The 16,471-nt window shown below is 27.3% G+C and overlaps 2 protein-coding genes across 2 annotated transcripts in view; one reads left to right on the forward strand and one right to left on the reverse strand.

Moving 5' to 3' along the window:
- The window catches only part of LOC107456771 (ATP-binding cassette sub-family F member 3), a 26,900-nt gene extending 18,047 nt beyond the window's left edge, over positions 1-8,853 (reverse strand). The window contains exons 1-6 of the mRNA XM_016074716.2: positions 8,501-8,853; positions 7,932-8,079; positions 5,846-5,984; positions 3,503-3,591; positions 2,817-2,948; positions 1,887-1,991 (exon numbers count right to left, since the gene is read on the reverse strand). Coding sequence (XP_015930202.1) covers positions 1,887-1,991; positions 2,817-2,948; positions 3,503-3,591; positions 5,846-5,984; positions 7,932-8,079; positions 8,501-8,579 — 692 coding nt within the window. The 5' untranslated portion in view covers positions 8,580-8,853. The remainder of the gene's footprint in view (positions 1-1,886; positions 1,992-2,816; positions 2,949-3,502; positions 3,592-5,845; positions 5,985-7,931; positions 8,080-8,500) is intronic.
- Positions 8,854-9,306: 453 nt separating this feature from the next.
- Positions 9,307-16,471, forward strand: part of LOC107456772 (HAUS augmin-like complex subunit 3) — a 32,769-nt gene continuing 25,604 nt past the window's right edge. The window contains exons 1-4 of the mRNA XM_071179520.1: positions 9,307-9,822; positions 9,938-10,033; positions 12,697-12,780; positions 15,510-15,624. Coding sequence (XP_071035621.1) covers positions 9,647-9,822; positions 9,938-10,033; positions 12,697-12,780; positions 15,510-15,624 — 471 coding nt within the window. The 5' untranslated portion in view covers positions 9,307-9,646. The remainder of the gene's footprint in view (positions 9,823-9,937; positions 10,034-12,696; positions 12,781-15,509; positions 15,625-16,471) is intronic.

Consider the following 16,471-nt stretch of genomic DNA (forward strand, 5'->3'; position numbering starts at 1 on the left):
ATATTGTTTTGTTAATTGATGTCAAATAGATGAATATAACTGGTGATTAAATAATGCATTATCCGAAATAATAAAACAATTCACCATAATAAATAACAAAACTGAGTAACTGAAGTGGATGATTTAAAATAAATCTCACATTTCACCTTTAAAATCAATACTCTTAGCCAGATGTTTCAAGTTCCTTAACTCAAACATTCATTGCTATGCCTGTGCAATGCATTTTCCCCACCCCCTCGTAAATCAAAGAGAAAAGGAAATCAGCTTGCCACTCCTTTAAGTTTGATTGATGGCAGCTTATCAGAAAAAGAAAATAAACACAGGAGAAAATAAAACATTTGTCCCTTCCCTGCCCCCTCTGGATCTAATGATCTTCAAGGTCAGGGGAAGAATTGAAGTTCCTCTGGGCAAGTGAGGAGAAGAATTCCCCCCTTTCCCTCTACTCAACTTTAAGGATGAGTCAAATTTCTGTTTTTTTTTTTTTTTATAATCCTTCTATACTTTAAAATAGCGGGAAAACCAAGCAAAATTCTTCCTGGTTTCCCGGTTATCTAGATACCGGATAAATGGTTCTCTACTGTACAATAAACATTAAATACATTTTAGGACAAAAATTCTTTCAATCAAATTATAAGAAAGTGACAAACTACATTATGAATAAAATTTAAAAGCTTTTAGGAGAAAAAAAAATTAATTTTTGTCGAACCATTAGGTCTCCTATAGCAGTAGCTTTACAATTAACAACTACTTTGTAAATAATTACAAGGCAAAATAGAATCCTTGGCAGGAATAAAAACAAAGATAAAATGCGCAATTGAGAAAAATCTGATGTAAGTTTTCGAAAAAATTAAAATTTAACTGCACACAGGTCTTTAATTGCACTAATAGTTTCAGAGGTCTGTTTTTCCAACAAATTAGATTTTTTAGAGTGAATTACATAATCTAAAATAACCCTTATAACTGTACTAATTTTAAGCTTATTAAAAGTTTAGTACACTGTCCCCCTAAAATATGATTGAAACAAAAGTCTATTAAGTCTAACATATAAGGCCAGGGCTCGAAATTAACGGTGGCCCGTTGGTCCGTGACCACTAAAATCGGAGTCGGACCAGCATAAAATAATAAACAGTGGTCTGCCGGACCACCATCAGCCGCAGCCGATCTCCGTTAAAGAAAAAAAAAAAGCTAGCATGCGAGATCTCCCTAAAAAAAAAAAAAAATAACAAAAAATTTTAAAAAAAATAAATAAAGCTAGTGTGCGATCCTGAGGAAGGCGAAGTTAAATCTTGTTTCGCACATGCGTTTATTTTTATTTTATCATATTGTTTATTTTTGTTACATTATGATTATGTACAGTTTAATAATTTTGTGATTACTTCAAAATTGAGTAAAAATCATAGTTCTTGATTGCTAAAATATTCTTTTCTAATTAATCTTAGTAAGTAGTATAATTAATCTTATTTCCTTCTTAAATTCTAAGTATATTTACGCAACTTGTGTATTTGAGTTACTTAAAACTATTTTAGAGCTTATTCAAAAAATTTTTTTAAAAATTTTTTATACAAAATTAATATTAATCAAAAAAATGCGATTTAAATCAAAAATTTATTATTTTTTTTAAAAAAATCATGATTTTTTTCAATCAAAATTTTTAATTTTTTATTTGCAGCTAATAGGAACACGTAGACGGACCAGTAAAGTTTTGTGCGGACTAGTAAAATGTTTTAGTTACTGGTCCTATGGACCAGTAATTTTTTTAAAAATTTCTACCCCTGTTTAAGGTATAGTTTAAAAAAAATAAAAGGATTCAAATACACAAAAATATATATATTTGAACTGCTTAAGTAAAAAAAAAAATTGTATCACAATTATATATTAATGATTACCTCGAAATCATTTTAAGCAGCGTACTTTTTCCAATACCATTTCGTCCAACCATACCATATCTTCTGCCATAAACTAAAGTAAGATCAGCACTAGTTAAAAGTGTCCTAAAATAAAAAAATAATAAATAAAATCGTTATCATTAGAAATCACAATTGGATAAATTAAATGTCAAAAATATGTCTGTTTGCAGAAATTCAATAAAGATTGCACATCAGATAAATTAGAAAAAAGAAGAGTCTTTAAAAAATTTTCATCACAAGACCTACTTGCTTCATGGGCATAAACAAACTTGTACAAACAAGTAAATAGAAAAGTTAAGTTCTTCAAATTGGTGGAAACCAGAAGATTATTGTTTATTTTCTAAGTGCTTTTTAATCAGTTTGAGATGATGAAAATTTAAATATAATGAAAGCATTCGGATTGAATATACACTTAAATGGTGCAACAGGGCGTGACTTTAATTGAGCCTATTTCAAGGTGAAATAATTGAGATAATAAACTTGTTCAAAACGATGTCTGATACAAATACAGAAGGTAGATGAAAACCGACAAAACAAACAAAAAAATAATAACATTATGATTGTAATCATTAGGACACCTCAGAATTCTCGAATCTGTACTTACTTGAAGACATACACGAAACAAAGTTTGCCAGCAAAAAGTAAAACACAATTAGGGAAAAGTTAAATAAATCTCAATATTTAATGAACAAAGTTACAAGTATAGTTTAAAAAATCAATATCAAAGATTTTTAAAAAAATTGAACAATTTAGACTTAATTTTAAAACAGTGATAATTTAACAGACAGATGAGAAAAAACTACCTTGATAAAAAAAAAAAATGCAATTTAACAATTCAATATTAGGAAACTGCCAATTCAAGTTAAAAAATATAATAATAAATGAAAATATAAAATAAAAATAGTTTACTTGTCCCCAAACGCAATGTCAAAATTTTCAATTTTGATGTCCATGCTCTTGTTTGTACCCTTTGACTCCATTCTGGATTCTCTTTTACTACTTGCTTGAACAGCTGATGCCTCTTTACTGCTGAACACAGTACTGCAAATTAAATATGAATACTGTAGAAAAATATCACAGCTACACGAAAATATATATTTATAAATATATTGAAAGAATTAGAAGTTTTATTTAAAAAGTGATAGTGCTCAGATATTTAGCCTTGTAATTGCCATTTAGAAAAAGTATGCGAAATGATAATACGAAATATAAATTTCCTCTAAAAAAAATTTAATTAATGAAAATACAAACAAATACATGTTCATATTGAATCTGAGTAAAAACTTCATATACATTTAATACATTTCATATACATTTAATCAATACATTTGATAAATTTTTTTTAATTCAAAAGTACGACTAGAAAGTATTGCATCATGATGACTTACATATGGATATTTTTCAAGGCTGATAGTAAGAAAGTTTTAGTCAAAATATTGAAATTAACAATTAGCGAAATTTAAATAACTTAATAGGTTTAAAGATATGAACAAGCTATTAAAGATGAATTTTTTTTTTTTTAAAAAAAGGAAAACATATTTTACATTTAAGATATTTGAATTTCAGAGAAATAATAATGATTAAAAAAAATATACCCAGTAGCAGGTTTTTCTGTATTATCCCTTCTCTCTTGTTTTGACTTCAATTTTGCCTCAGCTTTTTCGAGTTTTCGCTGATCAACACACTAAAAGAAATGATAAACATATAATAAATCAAATTTTATGATATGACCATGTTTGAAATCAAAGAAAAATAATAAACACTGCAAATTAGAAAAAAGTTATGAGGTTATTGCTGTCATTTTAGGAGACTTTCAGATTTTACACAATTCACATTTATTCTTCTCAGAACATAAAAACTATAAGATGAAAAAATATGAAATTTTATATATTATTGAGAAATGTTTATGGAACATTCTGATAAGAAAATCCTATTGTCGCTGTCATTTGTTTCTCAATTATTTTATCCAAAAAGTGAAGATTTTTTCTTCTTTTGAGCATGTAATTCAGTTTAGCAAATACTATTGCCTACAGAGTTAATATTTTTGCACCCACAGAAGATGAGTATGACATCTCACTTTGTTTTTTCAAATCAGTAATAGAGTACAGTATAGCACTGATTATCCTAACATGACAATAAAAATTTATTACAACGCGAGTAAAAAATATTTGCCAGTCTTCTATTTAACGGAGGACACGGTCGCCTGTTTCATGGAGGACACGGTCTTCTGTTTCATAGATGACGGTCTTTGCTTCATGGAGGATGGTCTTTGCTTCATGGAGGATGGTCTTTGCTTCATGGAGGATGGTCTCTGTTTCATAAAGGACAATCTTCTTTCAACAGTCATATTTCTTAATATTTTTAAATGTAGCAATTGAACAGAATCAGTGGAATCTTGCTGTTGAAGCTATTCCACCACAACTTCAAGGGCAATAAATGTTTCTGTGTTTGCTGGCATCCTAGATTCTTCTGATTTATCTGCTTCGTTGTCCTCACATTCCCAGGCATGTGATTGCTGGACAAAAAAATTATCTGAATTTTTTTAGAAACTCAGGGCTAGATATTTTCACTTTCAAACAAACAAAAAAAAAAACTTTTGCAACATGCAGTTTTTTTTTTAAAAAAATGTTTGTTTGTTTGTACAAAGAAGATAAATAATAGACTATAATTTTTACATACAAAAGTAGCATTTGTAAAATTTAAAGGGGGAAAGAAATTTTTTTTTTACGTAATAAATTATTTTCTCATCAACATATATAAGAAAAAATATTCTAGTATTACGAGAAATATATTCTAGCATTTAGAAAAAAAATAATACAGATATTTAAAAAATCTGAAATTTGTAGAAAAAAAACAGAACAAAGTTAATTATTACATTTAAAGTTAATTATAAAATTTGTACGTAAGTTTGAAATGTAATTCAGTTTTCAAAAAAAAAAAAATAATAATAATAATAAAATAAAATAACAGTTGAATAAAGATTTTTTGCAGCCATGTGCTCTATTTTCTGAAGAGGAACAATATGTCTTTACTTTGTTTCAATTTCTAATTAGTCTTTAAGCAATTAAATTTAAGAATTTTATTTTTTTTAACTAATGAATATCATTAGAGTCTAAAACAAAAACTTTTATTTTTGTAACTTTAGTGATAATCCATTCTAATATGGGCTCAACAAGTGAAATGTGTAGGCAAAGTGACGAGAAAAAAAAATTGATCAAGCAGTTTCTAAGGGTTGGCAAGAGTACTAGCGAGCCAACTAAAACTATGTACAAAGTAAATAATGGAACATTCTAACAATTGACAGAGGTATAATTTAAAAATAAGAGCAAAAATTTAAAAAATTCAAACTTTATAAAAACTAGTTTGATATTTAAACATGTTTAATGAGTAAGAAGTCAAAATAATAGCTAATATACTAAAAGATTTTAACATTTACATATTTTATTCAATTCAAATAGTTAATTACATAAGAAAATGTTAAGCATCATAATCTGGGAACAAAGATCAGCAAAATAGAAAGATAAGTATAAGAAATGAAAAAAATTTTTTTAACTGCAATTTGATAGACAAGAGGAAAAAAAATTTTTTTACCCAAAAATGTTAAGTACACTTTTTGTAGAAAAAAATTCAACAGCAAAGAAGCTGAATTTCTTTTTCACAAGATGACCAAAAGTTTGAAACAAGTTTGACAACTGGAACAATTGAACTTCACAATTTTTACTAGCATTATTAATTGAAATTTCTTAGAATCTATTATTTTAAGACCCACACTAATATTCATAGAAAATGGGATATTCTGAACATACTGAAAAATCAGGAACATCGGTACAAGGACAAAATATTTTGTACCATGAAAGTGAAGACAGCTACAAACCCTACATTATTTTATAAAAAGCAATAAAAATACAGTTAATTCAACTATAGTTAAAGATACATACTGATGGAGATTCTTTTTGTTTCAACCATATGCTGGTGACTTCTTCAGCTTCATCATCAAAATTTTCAGCCAGGCTTCCAAGACAAACAGGTGCACTCAGAATTTTGTTCTCATTGCAATTATTTTGAGCTTCTGGCTCACTATTAAAATAAATGTATATAAAATTAGAAACAACTTTTAATATATTGTCAATAAACAGAAACTAAATTTTGACTTGGATCTAATTAAAAAATGCATTGGATGAAAAATAACAAAATTTTAGATCAAAGTATTGAAACATCATAAGGATGTCAATTTTTATGCTTATTTTGAGATATTAATGCACAATTACACAAGAAGACTACTGAAAACACGTTAAAAAAATTTCTGAGAAATGACATGTCTTTATCAGCAGCAAACAATCTAATTTGTTATTTACATACATAAAAATTTATATATTATTGAAAATGCATTAAAAATTCAAAAGAAGCTTATCTCGACTAAAAGTTATTTTGTTTTCAAGGTATTTTTCCTCTTTCTTCCAGAATTACACTCCTGAACAATAATATTTAACTTTAAAATTTCCTATGAAAAAATCAAAGGCAAGAAAAAATGAGTAGTAGAAATGGGAATAATATCAATTACATATGATAGCACAGATTTTTTTTTTTTACAATAAGATTAAACTGATTTCTTGAGAAATATAAGTATTTATCTTGTGACCAATAAAATATAAACCAAGATGATTTGCAACAAATTTAGAAATCAGCAGAAGTTTCTAATCTAATACTCAAATGAAATTCCTTTTGTGTATTTTTATCTAAATATTTACGTACGATTGCCATAGGTTATCAAGTTATAAGAAGAATAGCAGAAATGCTTGAGAACTCTATTTTACTATCCGACAGAATTTTGGTAGAAAGTCTTAACTTTCGTCACACAAAAATTTTTGCTTCTATCAAGTTAATAAGTAATGCAGAATTAATTTTAATGGGAATAAAAAGAGCTGTTTTTCCTTGGAAAAATAATTACTTACCTAAAAACTCTACAAAAATACATTATTCTTAATCTAATTGATCACCCACATGACTATTTTTGTCTAGAATTGGTATCAAAATTAATGTTTTTAAATATAAGAACAAGTGGCATAGGATTAAGAGTTCTCAGATACATAGCATATGGTGCTCTCCGGGTGAAAAAATTCCTTTCTAAGAAAATTGCAACAAGAATTTAAACATTCTGTTAAACACAGCCATTATACATCATAAAAAAAAAAAAAAATTCCACTCCCTTTCAAAAGGTAAATCTTGAAAAGAAAAGTAAGATCATTTTTTGTATAAATTAATGCATTCAGATTTGATTGAACATAAAAATTTCATTAATCATAGTAAAATATTTACAGGAAGCATATTAGTTTAAATCTTATTATAGACTGCTCATTATTACTGAAAATTCTGAGAATGATTAGTTTCCTGGGCTTATTATAAAATTTTTTAAGGATTTAAAAAAAAAGTTCAAAGTTCCCAATTTTTTTTTGTTTTGTTGCCTAAATTGAATATTTTGACAATAACAAATTAACTCAATCGGGGGAGATTTCCATATCATGATCTGTGGCAGAATAATCGACAAGTCTTGACAATTTCCAAGCAGCAGCCCCGGAGAAACTAAAAATTAAACTTCGCAGAAAGGGACCAACTCAAAAGGTATAATTCGTAGCCACCCCGGGGCAAACATCTACGTTATTTTCAAAAAAAAATTGTAAGTTTAAAATCAGTCTGCCACCTTGACGATTGTAGTTATGTAGATAAGGAAATATCCCCCTGCTCTGATTCACAGGGTTATTAAATCTGGTAAACAGGGTAAAAATCTGGATTGCTAAAATTATTCAAAAGATTAAACTGGTAGTTTACTCAATACTTTTTACAACATAAGCTAGTCAGAGTCAATGCGACTTGACTATAGAACTGGAGAAAAACCAATTTGACTTAGGAATCTACAGCACTCTGAAAATAGTAAATTATAAATTTTTTAATAATACCTAGTTTTCTTCTTTCATGATTATTGAAAACAAACATCCTTATAAGTTTGGGTTCAATGACAGATCTTACCTTTTTAAAGCTCTTAAAAGTCTAGAGCAGATATCTTTAATTTCATTTTCATCTTTACTGTCCCCAGCAACTTCATGTAACATGTCACCAATAGCCTCATATACATGTTCAGACGATTCAAATTCACTTTTATTATCATCTAGTACTCCTGAAATACATAATTAAAAAAAAGCGAAAGTATTAAAAATCAAATATTACTTTACCTACACTTTAATTCAAAATCGACTTCCTGTACACATACTTTTTTTATAAATATGGTATAAAGATGATATAATAAAGTAACAAATAAAAATTTATTAAATTTTTCGAGCTAGTAATGAAGTTTAAAATAATTTATTTCCTAAAATAATAAGTAAGATTAATTTTAAATAAATTGAAAGATTACTTATTAAGCATTATGTTAGAACATTAGGTAAAAAAAGACACAAATAATCAACAATACATTATTTTTCATTTTAGGAATGAATTAATGCATCAAAATGAATGGTTACAAATTTTAAGAAAATAATTAGTAATTTAAATATTATATTGTAAGCGAGCATTATTTAAATAGTAAACAAACAAAATACCTTCAATATAATCAAATAATTCTTCATCTATACTAGGAAAAGCTGAAACTAAAATTGAAACCGTTTCTGTTTCTGCCATTAATATACAAAAATTATTCTTTAAATCAAATTAATAAGCTCATTAGTTTTTAAAATAAAAATGACTATTGCCCACGACTTGTGACAGACAGCAAAACTTGTAAAGAAAAGGATGTTGTTGCCATATGGTACTAATGTTGCCACTAATACAAAAATCAGATAAAATAATTTTTTAGAATTTTTTTCATTAAAAATTTAAAAAATCACAATCTTGCCAGGTTTTTTTTGCAAATATTTCATCTCAACCTAACAAAACCAACAACCAAACAAAAAGTAATTCATTAGAATGAAGGCTGTTGCTTGGCTGACCGCCTTTTTAATAAATAGAGGCATTTGATTGGTCGATTACATCATCGTTTTCATCGTTATTACTTAATCGTTTTGTCAGGTTTACTAGAATGGCGCTTTTAGCATTTTTGCTTGGCGAAATTTTAATAACGCGCATGCTCAGTTTGATAATTTATTTAAACCAATCGAAGTACTTTGTAGACAATGAATATAGATGCTTGTATCCTCTCCTTTGCTTGCGTATACTCAAACAAAGACATAAAGATGGAAAGATCAATCACTGTACCAAACAGATGTCAGGGTGAACGAAACATTGGACACATCACCGGTCTCTATTTTTTTTATTTGATTTTCATAAATTGTTATGATAAATAATAACATTCTGTCTCTGTGCCAGAAAAATCTGAACAAATTTTTTTTAAAGATTTATAATTTGTAANAGTTTGGCAATCACCCATTTCAGCTGATCGCCAAAGTCTAGGGTTATAAAATAGGCGGGCATTCAAGACAGTGCGTAGAAGGCATCATGGAATGAATGCTATTATTTTTGTTTAGAAATATTTGATTTTAAAGATGGCAGTAAGCAGTTGTGGAAATAGCGGTAGATTTTTTTGTTTTCAAAACATGGAAATCCATGTTTCAAAAGAACGAAAACTTGTCTTGTTAATTGATATCTGCCTGTGTCCTTGTGGTATTTTGTGTTTTTATATCTTCTGATAGAATGTTGAAAAGTGTAAAAAGTTCTGTTTTATAAATTTCTTAAATAATAAATATTTGAAAATGAATTCAGAAAAAAAATTTCTGGAGACATTAAAAACACTTGGCTTTCCGTATGTAAACAAATATTCGGCTGCTGATTTCGAGTCCAATTTTGCTGACCCCCAGTTGCGTCCGTTTTTAGAATATTTTTGTACTTTAGATGAAGATAATATTTTGACCTCAGAAGAATTAGATGAGTAAGTAATTGTCAGTTGTGCCATGTAATAATTAAATATTGCTTGAAATGTTATTACATAATGACAATCTTCATTTGATTGATGGTTGATTTGTAATTTGCACTTTTACTTCTAGATATGCTTCTATTACTCCTCAAGAAATGAAGGCATTGGAAGAATTAGCTGCTAATGAATCAGAGTACTTAAAAGAAGAAAAGAAAAATGAAAAAGAGTATTTTTTTAAAATTATTATTGGCAAAAGCAATTTTTTGCTTAATTATCAGAAAAAGTTCCGCATTGTTATCTGCACCAAAAAGTCCTAAAAAGAGTCTATAACAAGACAATAATTTCTCCTGGGCAAGCAGCTACATATTTTTATTTTTTTTAAAAAATTTTGTGAGTTAAAAGCCCTTTTAGCCAAAGTAGTTGACGCATAGGCTCCGATACAGAAATATCATTATTACTTCATTTAAATTAAACATAATTTTTAAAAAAAAATCAGGTTAGATACTTTATTTGTATTTTAAAAAAATTCTGGGTATTAAAAATTAAATATATTTAAAACTTTTTAGCCAAACTGATCTTTGAAGTATTTTATAATTTTTATGTCTTCTGATACAATGTGGAAAAGTTTAAGAAGTTCTTTTTTATAAATCTTTTAGATAATTAATATTTGAAAATGAATTCAGAAAAATAATTTCTAGAGACATTAAAAACACTTGGCTTTCCTTATGTAAACAAATATTCGGTTGCTGATTTCGAGTCCTATTTTGCTGACCCCCAGTTGCTTTCATTTTTAGAATACTTTTTAATATATAAAATTCATTTTCATTTATCATAAATATATTCATAATGAAAATTCATTTTCATTATAAATATATTTTTAGAATATAAACAAAATGAGGTTTAGATACTTTAATTTAAAAAAAATTCTGGGTATTAAAATTTAAATTTTTTATCCAAACTTATAACTGTACTGACATTTAGAAATTTTTTTTTAATTAGAGCTGATTCTTCAAATACAATCAATAATTTTGATTCTTTATTTGATTTTATATTTTTTAGAAATTCTGATTCATAATCTTTCTCTTCTAATATACCTTTTGACGTTATAACCTATTTTTAATATTTCTGATTCTACCTAATCACACACTGCAAAATTATTGAGTTACAGTAAAAGGAAGGGTTTCATTACCCAAACCTTGAAACATGAGACTTTGTTTTATGCTGAACTGACTGACTACCTGTTTTTTGTATGGGGGTTAAAAAACTAAACTATCAGTATATTAGTATTAAACATCATTTATAATAATGCACCAAATTGAAACTTAAGTATTAATAAAATGAATAAAACTAAAATAATAATTTATTTATTTATTATATTTTGTTCTTACTGATGGATTTATATTATTATAGTATTATGTAAAACATATTTTTAGTAGTTCATGCTGTTCATCCCATCAGAATAAAGATAGTGATTAATTGTATTCAACATCCATTTGGCATGATGCTGTTGCTTAATTTTAGCTGATGATAGTCCAAATTTACTAGAATCAAAGGGTTTTCTACTGTACTTATTTTTTTTTTTGGGGGGGGGGGGCTAAAAATGTTGAAGGTATAACTCCCTAGTGGTACTCTTTCATGCCATTTACAATCGCCAGGAGGTTAGTGCCACTGCAAGGTTTTTATTCACAGTGGCTTGCAAGTAGAGTTTGCTTCTTTTGCTTTTTTTACGGTCTTATGTACTTGTTTCTAACTATTGCCTTAAACTTGGAATAAAAAGAAATTCTGAGATATTTCCATATCCGATTACAGTTGCCAGGAAATTATTGCTGTTACAAAGTTCTTGCGTTTGGAAAAAATATTAGCAGTCAACTGGGAATAAGGGAAAGAAAATATTTAAAGTAGTTTGTCTAGGAATTGTTCTAAATTTTATCTCTCAAGTTTGTTGGGATATATTTTAGCTTTTCTGATATCACTGTCGAAATTAAAGAATAGTTTTAGTGTACATACTGATATATAAATCTTCCCAGATTTCCTTAACAAAACCTTAGTTAAAATTGTCGCTAAGTTTTTGAAACAGCTAGGCAGTGATAAACCAGAAATTAAAACACAGAAGTAGACTTGCCTAAATGGTCTGATTCAAACCCACCTTCTGACTAGCCTCTGTATTTATTTCATATAATGCAAGTACAAATGCAATTGTAATCGGTGTAAATGTGTCATTGGTGGTGTGTTTATGTACGTATAGATCTATGTGTGCATTTAAACTTTTAGTGTATTTTATTATACAGATATTGTTTTACAGTGTGATCTAAATTGAAGTGCTATTTGACTTATTTTGTCTTAAGGTTCAAAATTATAAGGCTGCAGAGTTGAACACAAACTCAAAAATGAATTGGCTGTCCAACCTCAGTTATATAATACAGGTTGCAATTAAGAACAGGTTTCAGGCAATTTAAATATAAATTATGGGTCATTTAGGGAAAAATTGGATCTGTTAATAGATCCTTGACAACAAATTTTTTTTGTTAAAATGGACACTTTACAATTTTTATTTTTATTTTGAAATGCATGGTTTTTGTGTTTTTTTCTTCACATTCTTCGCATTTTCACATCACATGAGTAGATTCTTCACATTTTCCACTAATGTGTATTCAGATCACTCGTGATTAAGATCCTTTAAAAAATTGTGCATAAAATTTTCACATTGTCACACCTTTCAAAAGAGGTTTCCAGTAATATCTGTGAGGGGAATATAACACTGTGGTTTACTTAAAATTGAATGTGTTAGCAATAGTTATATTCAAATCTGGATAACAATAAAGTGCCTTATCTATTTCAATTTGATTTTTTTTTATCATCATAAATAATTCTTATTTCTTTCAATTTTAGAGAACAAGCAGAGTTTTTAACAGAAAAACTGAGTCATTTGGAAAGAAAATATAATTCATTAGAAGAACAAAGAAAAATATTATTGTAATTATTAGAAATTTTTGTTGTGAAAAATGTTTTTCTCTTCTGAATGCATTTTTATATAATGATATAATGATACAAGGTGTAGGTATTCTTGCAATATTTACCATTTCATTTTCTAACCCCTCAATGGGTTTATTTTTTAGGGAGATAAATACAATTTTTTATGATTCCAAGATATCTCTATAATTGTTCTTCTTGTTATTTATGTAAAAATTTTTTTATAATTTTATTAAAAGGCAAACAAATGCTAAAATTTACTAACAAATGTTTCATCCTCATAGAGACCACTATAGTGATTTTAAGACAGTTTTTATTGATGAACACTTCAAGTGCCACAATCACTCCTGTCATTAGTATTTTACGCAATTATTTTCCAAAAGTTTGCATTCACTGATCTCTGTTTTTTCTTCTGAGGGCCATGCAATATTTTTAGTTCTTTATTATATTGCCCCTCAAAATTTGAAAAAATAGATTACATTAGAAATGAATGAGACAGTGCACTATACGTTTAAGTAAGTAAGATTTATTTTATATAAGAAAACACAGAGACATAGAGTGGTGTCCTTGGCGCACAGGAGCGGTAAACCTGAGTGATTCTTCATGTTCAGAGGCAGAAGAGGAAAGAAAATTTGGTAATTCCCCAAGGTGCGTGATGAACGACTCCTCCGTCTCCACGATCTTTTGAAAGATCATGTCTGGCTTACTTTCATGGAATTAAATATATCATTTTGTCTTAAACAGTTAATATATTTAGATTAGAAGAGTTGTTACCTTACCGCACAGAGATTTAAAATCCCATTTAACTATATGTAACATGATAGATCTATATAAAAACTTACTTTAAGAAAACTAATAAATCATTTTCTGTTAGATTCTGTGACCTATTTACATTTTGGATAATTAAACTGCTGATATTGTGCCAAAAACAGTATATTCACGGTATATCTAAAAATCCTCTAATTTTCTTAGACTTTAAAATTGCAATAGCTTCAATACACCTTTGCTTCTGTTAATTGGAAATATACTTCGCCATAACTTGTCCTCCTACCTAAATGATATTAGATTGTATTTATCTTTTTTTCTTTACAATCATTTTTCTACCAACTTTCAATGCAATATGGCTATAAATGGCCTTGGTGCCAATAACTTCCCTTTTATTTTTTTCTTACTAGCCACCTATGGTGGTCTGCCATTATGATTAAATTTACCTTGCTGCTTCGGGCAATATTTCTCTAATCTCTTAAATTTTACCTTTAATGTAATATAACTTCCTATTCACAAGACTGAGCATCAGACAAGGTTAATCATTTCAGCCTAGCTTTTGTCAATTTGCTCACAATGCTTACAGGTTGTTTGTTCTTACTGATGACAATAATAACAGATAAAAGAATTGTATTTTCTCTTCCATATATTGCATCCCTAGTTCTAAGCTTTTTGATCATAGAGTTGAAATAACGAGAAAATACAATATCCCTTGGGCAGCATATAGTATCAAATGGCATGAATTGTGCCTATATTTGTGTGTGGCATACTTGAATGTGATTATATTAATTTTATATAATTAACTGTTTTAATTTTTTATATTCAAGTTTTAAAGATGATACACAATTAAGGTGCATTTGGACAAAGAAAAGATTTCATACAATGGCACTAAATCATTTCATAACTAAGTGCTACACTGGTTTACTTTTTCTTTTAAAAAAAAATAAATTTAAAAGCTATTAACTCACAAATGATGTTCATGTTTAGCTTTTTATAATGCTTATTGTTTAATTGCACTATTTTTGTATGTAACACTGATTTTGTTGTCTTATTTGTTTAAACTTTTATTTTACTAATTAATTTTTAAACTAGTGCTATTTCTGAAAGGAATTTAAAAAAAAAAAAAAATTCTCAAAATATTTAAAAATTGAGAATAGCTAATTTCAAATAAGAATACAATCTAAAAACCTAGTTTATTAACTAGGTAGAAATGTTTTTGTTTTTACTTTAATGAAATTAATATCGAAATTTTGCCTGACAAACATTTATGTGTAATCATGACAAAACTAAAATCTTCTCTATAAAAAGTGTTTACTTACAAACTGAAGTTTTAAGTACTAAAAGAAATAAAAATAGACATTTTTAATTTGTTTAGTATAGTAACATAAAGGAACAATATCTTGCTATAATATCAGACAAAAATAATAAATATTGAATAAACTTATACATAAAATAAACTTATATATTAAATAAACTTGTATATAAAATAATAAACTTTTAAAAGAATAGTCATGTAAATAAAAACTATGCTAAAATAAATTGTATAATAAAAATATACCTTTTTGAAATGATTTTTTTTTCCTTCTAAATAAGAATAAATTTTATATTTCCGAAAGAAATGTTATAACTTTTTTCACTAATTATTGGTATAAAGCAGACTTCCATAGAAAGCTATAATATCAAATATAATGCTTGCAATTGTGCACCTGATTTCTTAATATTTCACCAAATATTTTACTTTTGACATGTTCTAATCAATCAGAACAGTAGTGTTCTTTTTCTGGGGAGAAATAACAGATTTACTTCCTATGTCTGCATACTAACTCTGTTTTCAACTAACAGTACAATTCACAACCCTTGCTTGATTAAAACTAATGTTAAGTTAATATAATTTTCCAGTATTTTGTGATTAAAATAAACAACAGTAGAAATCATTTGTCTGTTATTAAAATACTAGTTTTTTTTAGGGAGCATGAAGCGGTTCTTTTGAAAGAAATTTCAAACTGTGAAGCTACAAATAAAAGTTTAAGGAGACTGTTTGATGATTTTTCATTGAATAAAGTACCTCAGGGTATAGCTCAGGTAAATAAATGGAGAAAAAAAACTGCTTCATTGCATTTGTAAAAATTATGAAATTAGTTCTGTTACATTTGTTGCATTATTTAAATGGAGAAGTGACTGAATTATATAATCTTATTTCTCTAATCTAATGTTTCATGATAACTATGTTTATTTTTTAATTACTTATTTTTGTAATTAATACTGTTGAATATTTAAGTAGTTGTATCGGATTATGAAGTTGAAAGATAGGTTATAGATGAAGGTTGGTGTGCCATAACCTTTATCATTAAGACATTTTTCTTTTTTAATTGCTTATACAAAATGAAGAGATTACTTTTGGTTTCTTAAAATTTACTACTCTAACTTTATTCTTAGAGCCTGGATTTTGATAACCTAAAAATTTTCTAAGTAAGCCCTTAAAATAAATAAAGAAATCTTGTAATTAAACAAGAATTTTAATCTGAAACATAATTTTTTTCCTTAAATTTAATATTATATATATTTGTATTAAAACATGTATATTAGAAAAAAATGGTAGTGTAATTTTCAGTAAAGTTTGGATTTAATGCTGAAAAGAAAACAGTTTTAATGTACACTGATTTATGTTTTTACATGTACTATAAAACTTCAGTTTAGTGAAATTACAGGAAATCAGAATTGCATTGAATTATTCAATGCCCTTTAATATTACAAATGTGAAAGAACGTCTTTTGTCTGAAAGCAAATATTTACACCTGGAGAGGTTTCATTCAACACCTACTAATTTTATTGGTGTTCATTTGAAATAAACCTTCTCATTCTGTCACATTTTGGATATTTAAAGTTGTGGTATCATCTATTAAAATAAGAGCGATCTTTCATGGCATTT

This window comes from Parasteatoda tepidariorum, chromosome 4 (genome assembly GCF_043381705.1).
Source record: "Parasteatoda tepidariorum isolate YZ-2023 chromosome 4, CAS_Ptep_4.0, whole genome shotgun sequence".
Taxonomy (NCBI): domain Eukaryota; kingdom Metazoa; phylum Arthropoda; class Arachnida; order Araneae; family Theridiidae; genus Parasteatoda; species Parasteatoda tepidariorum.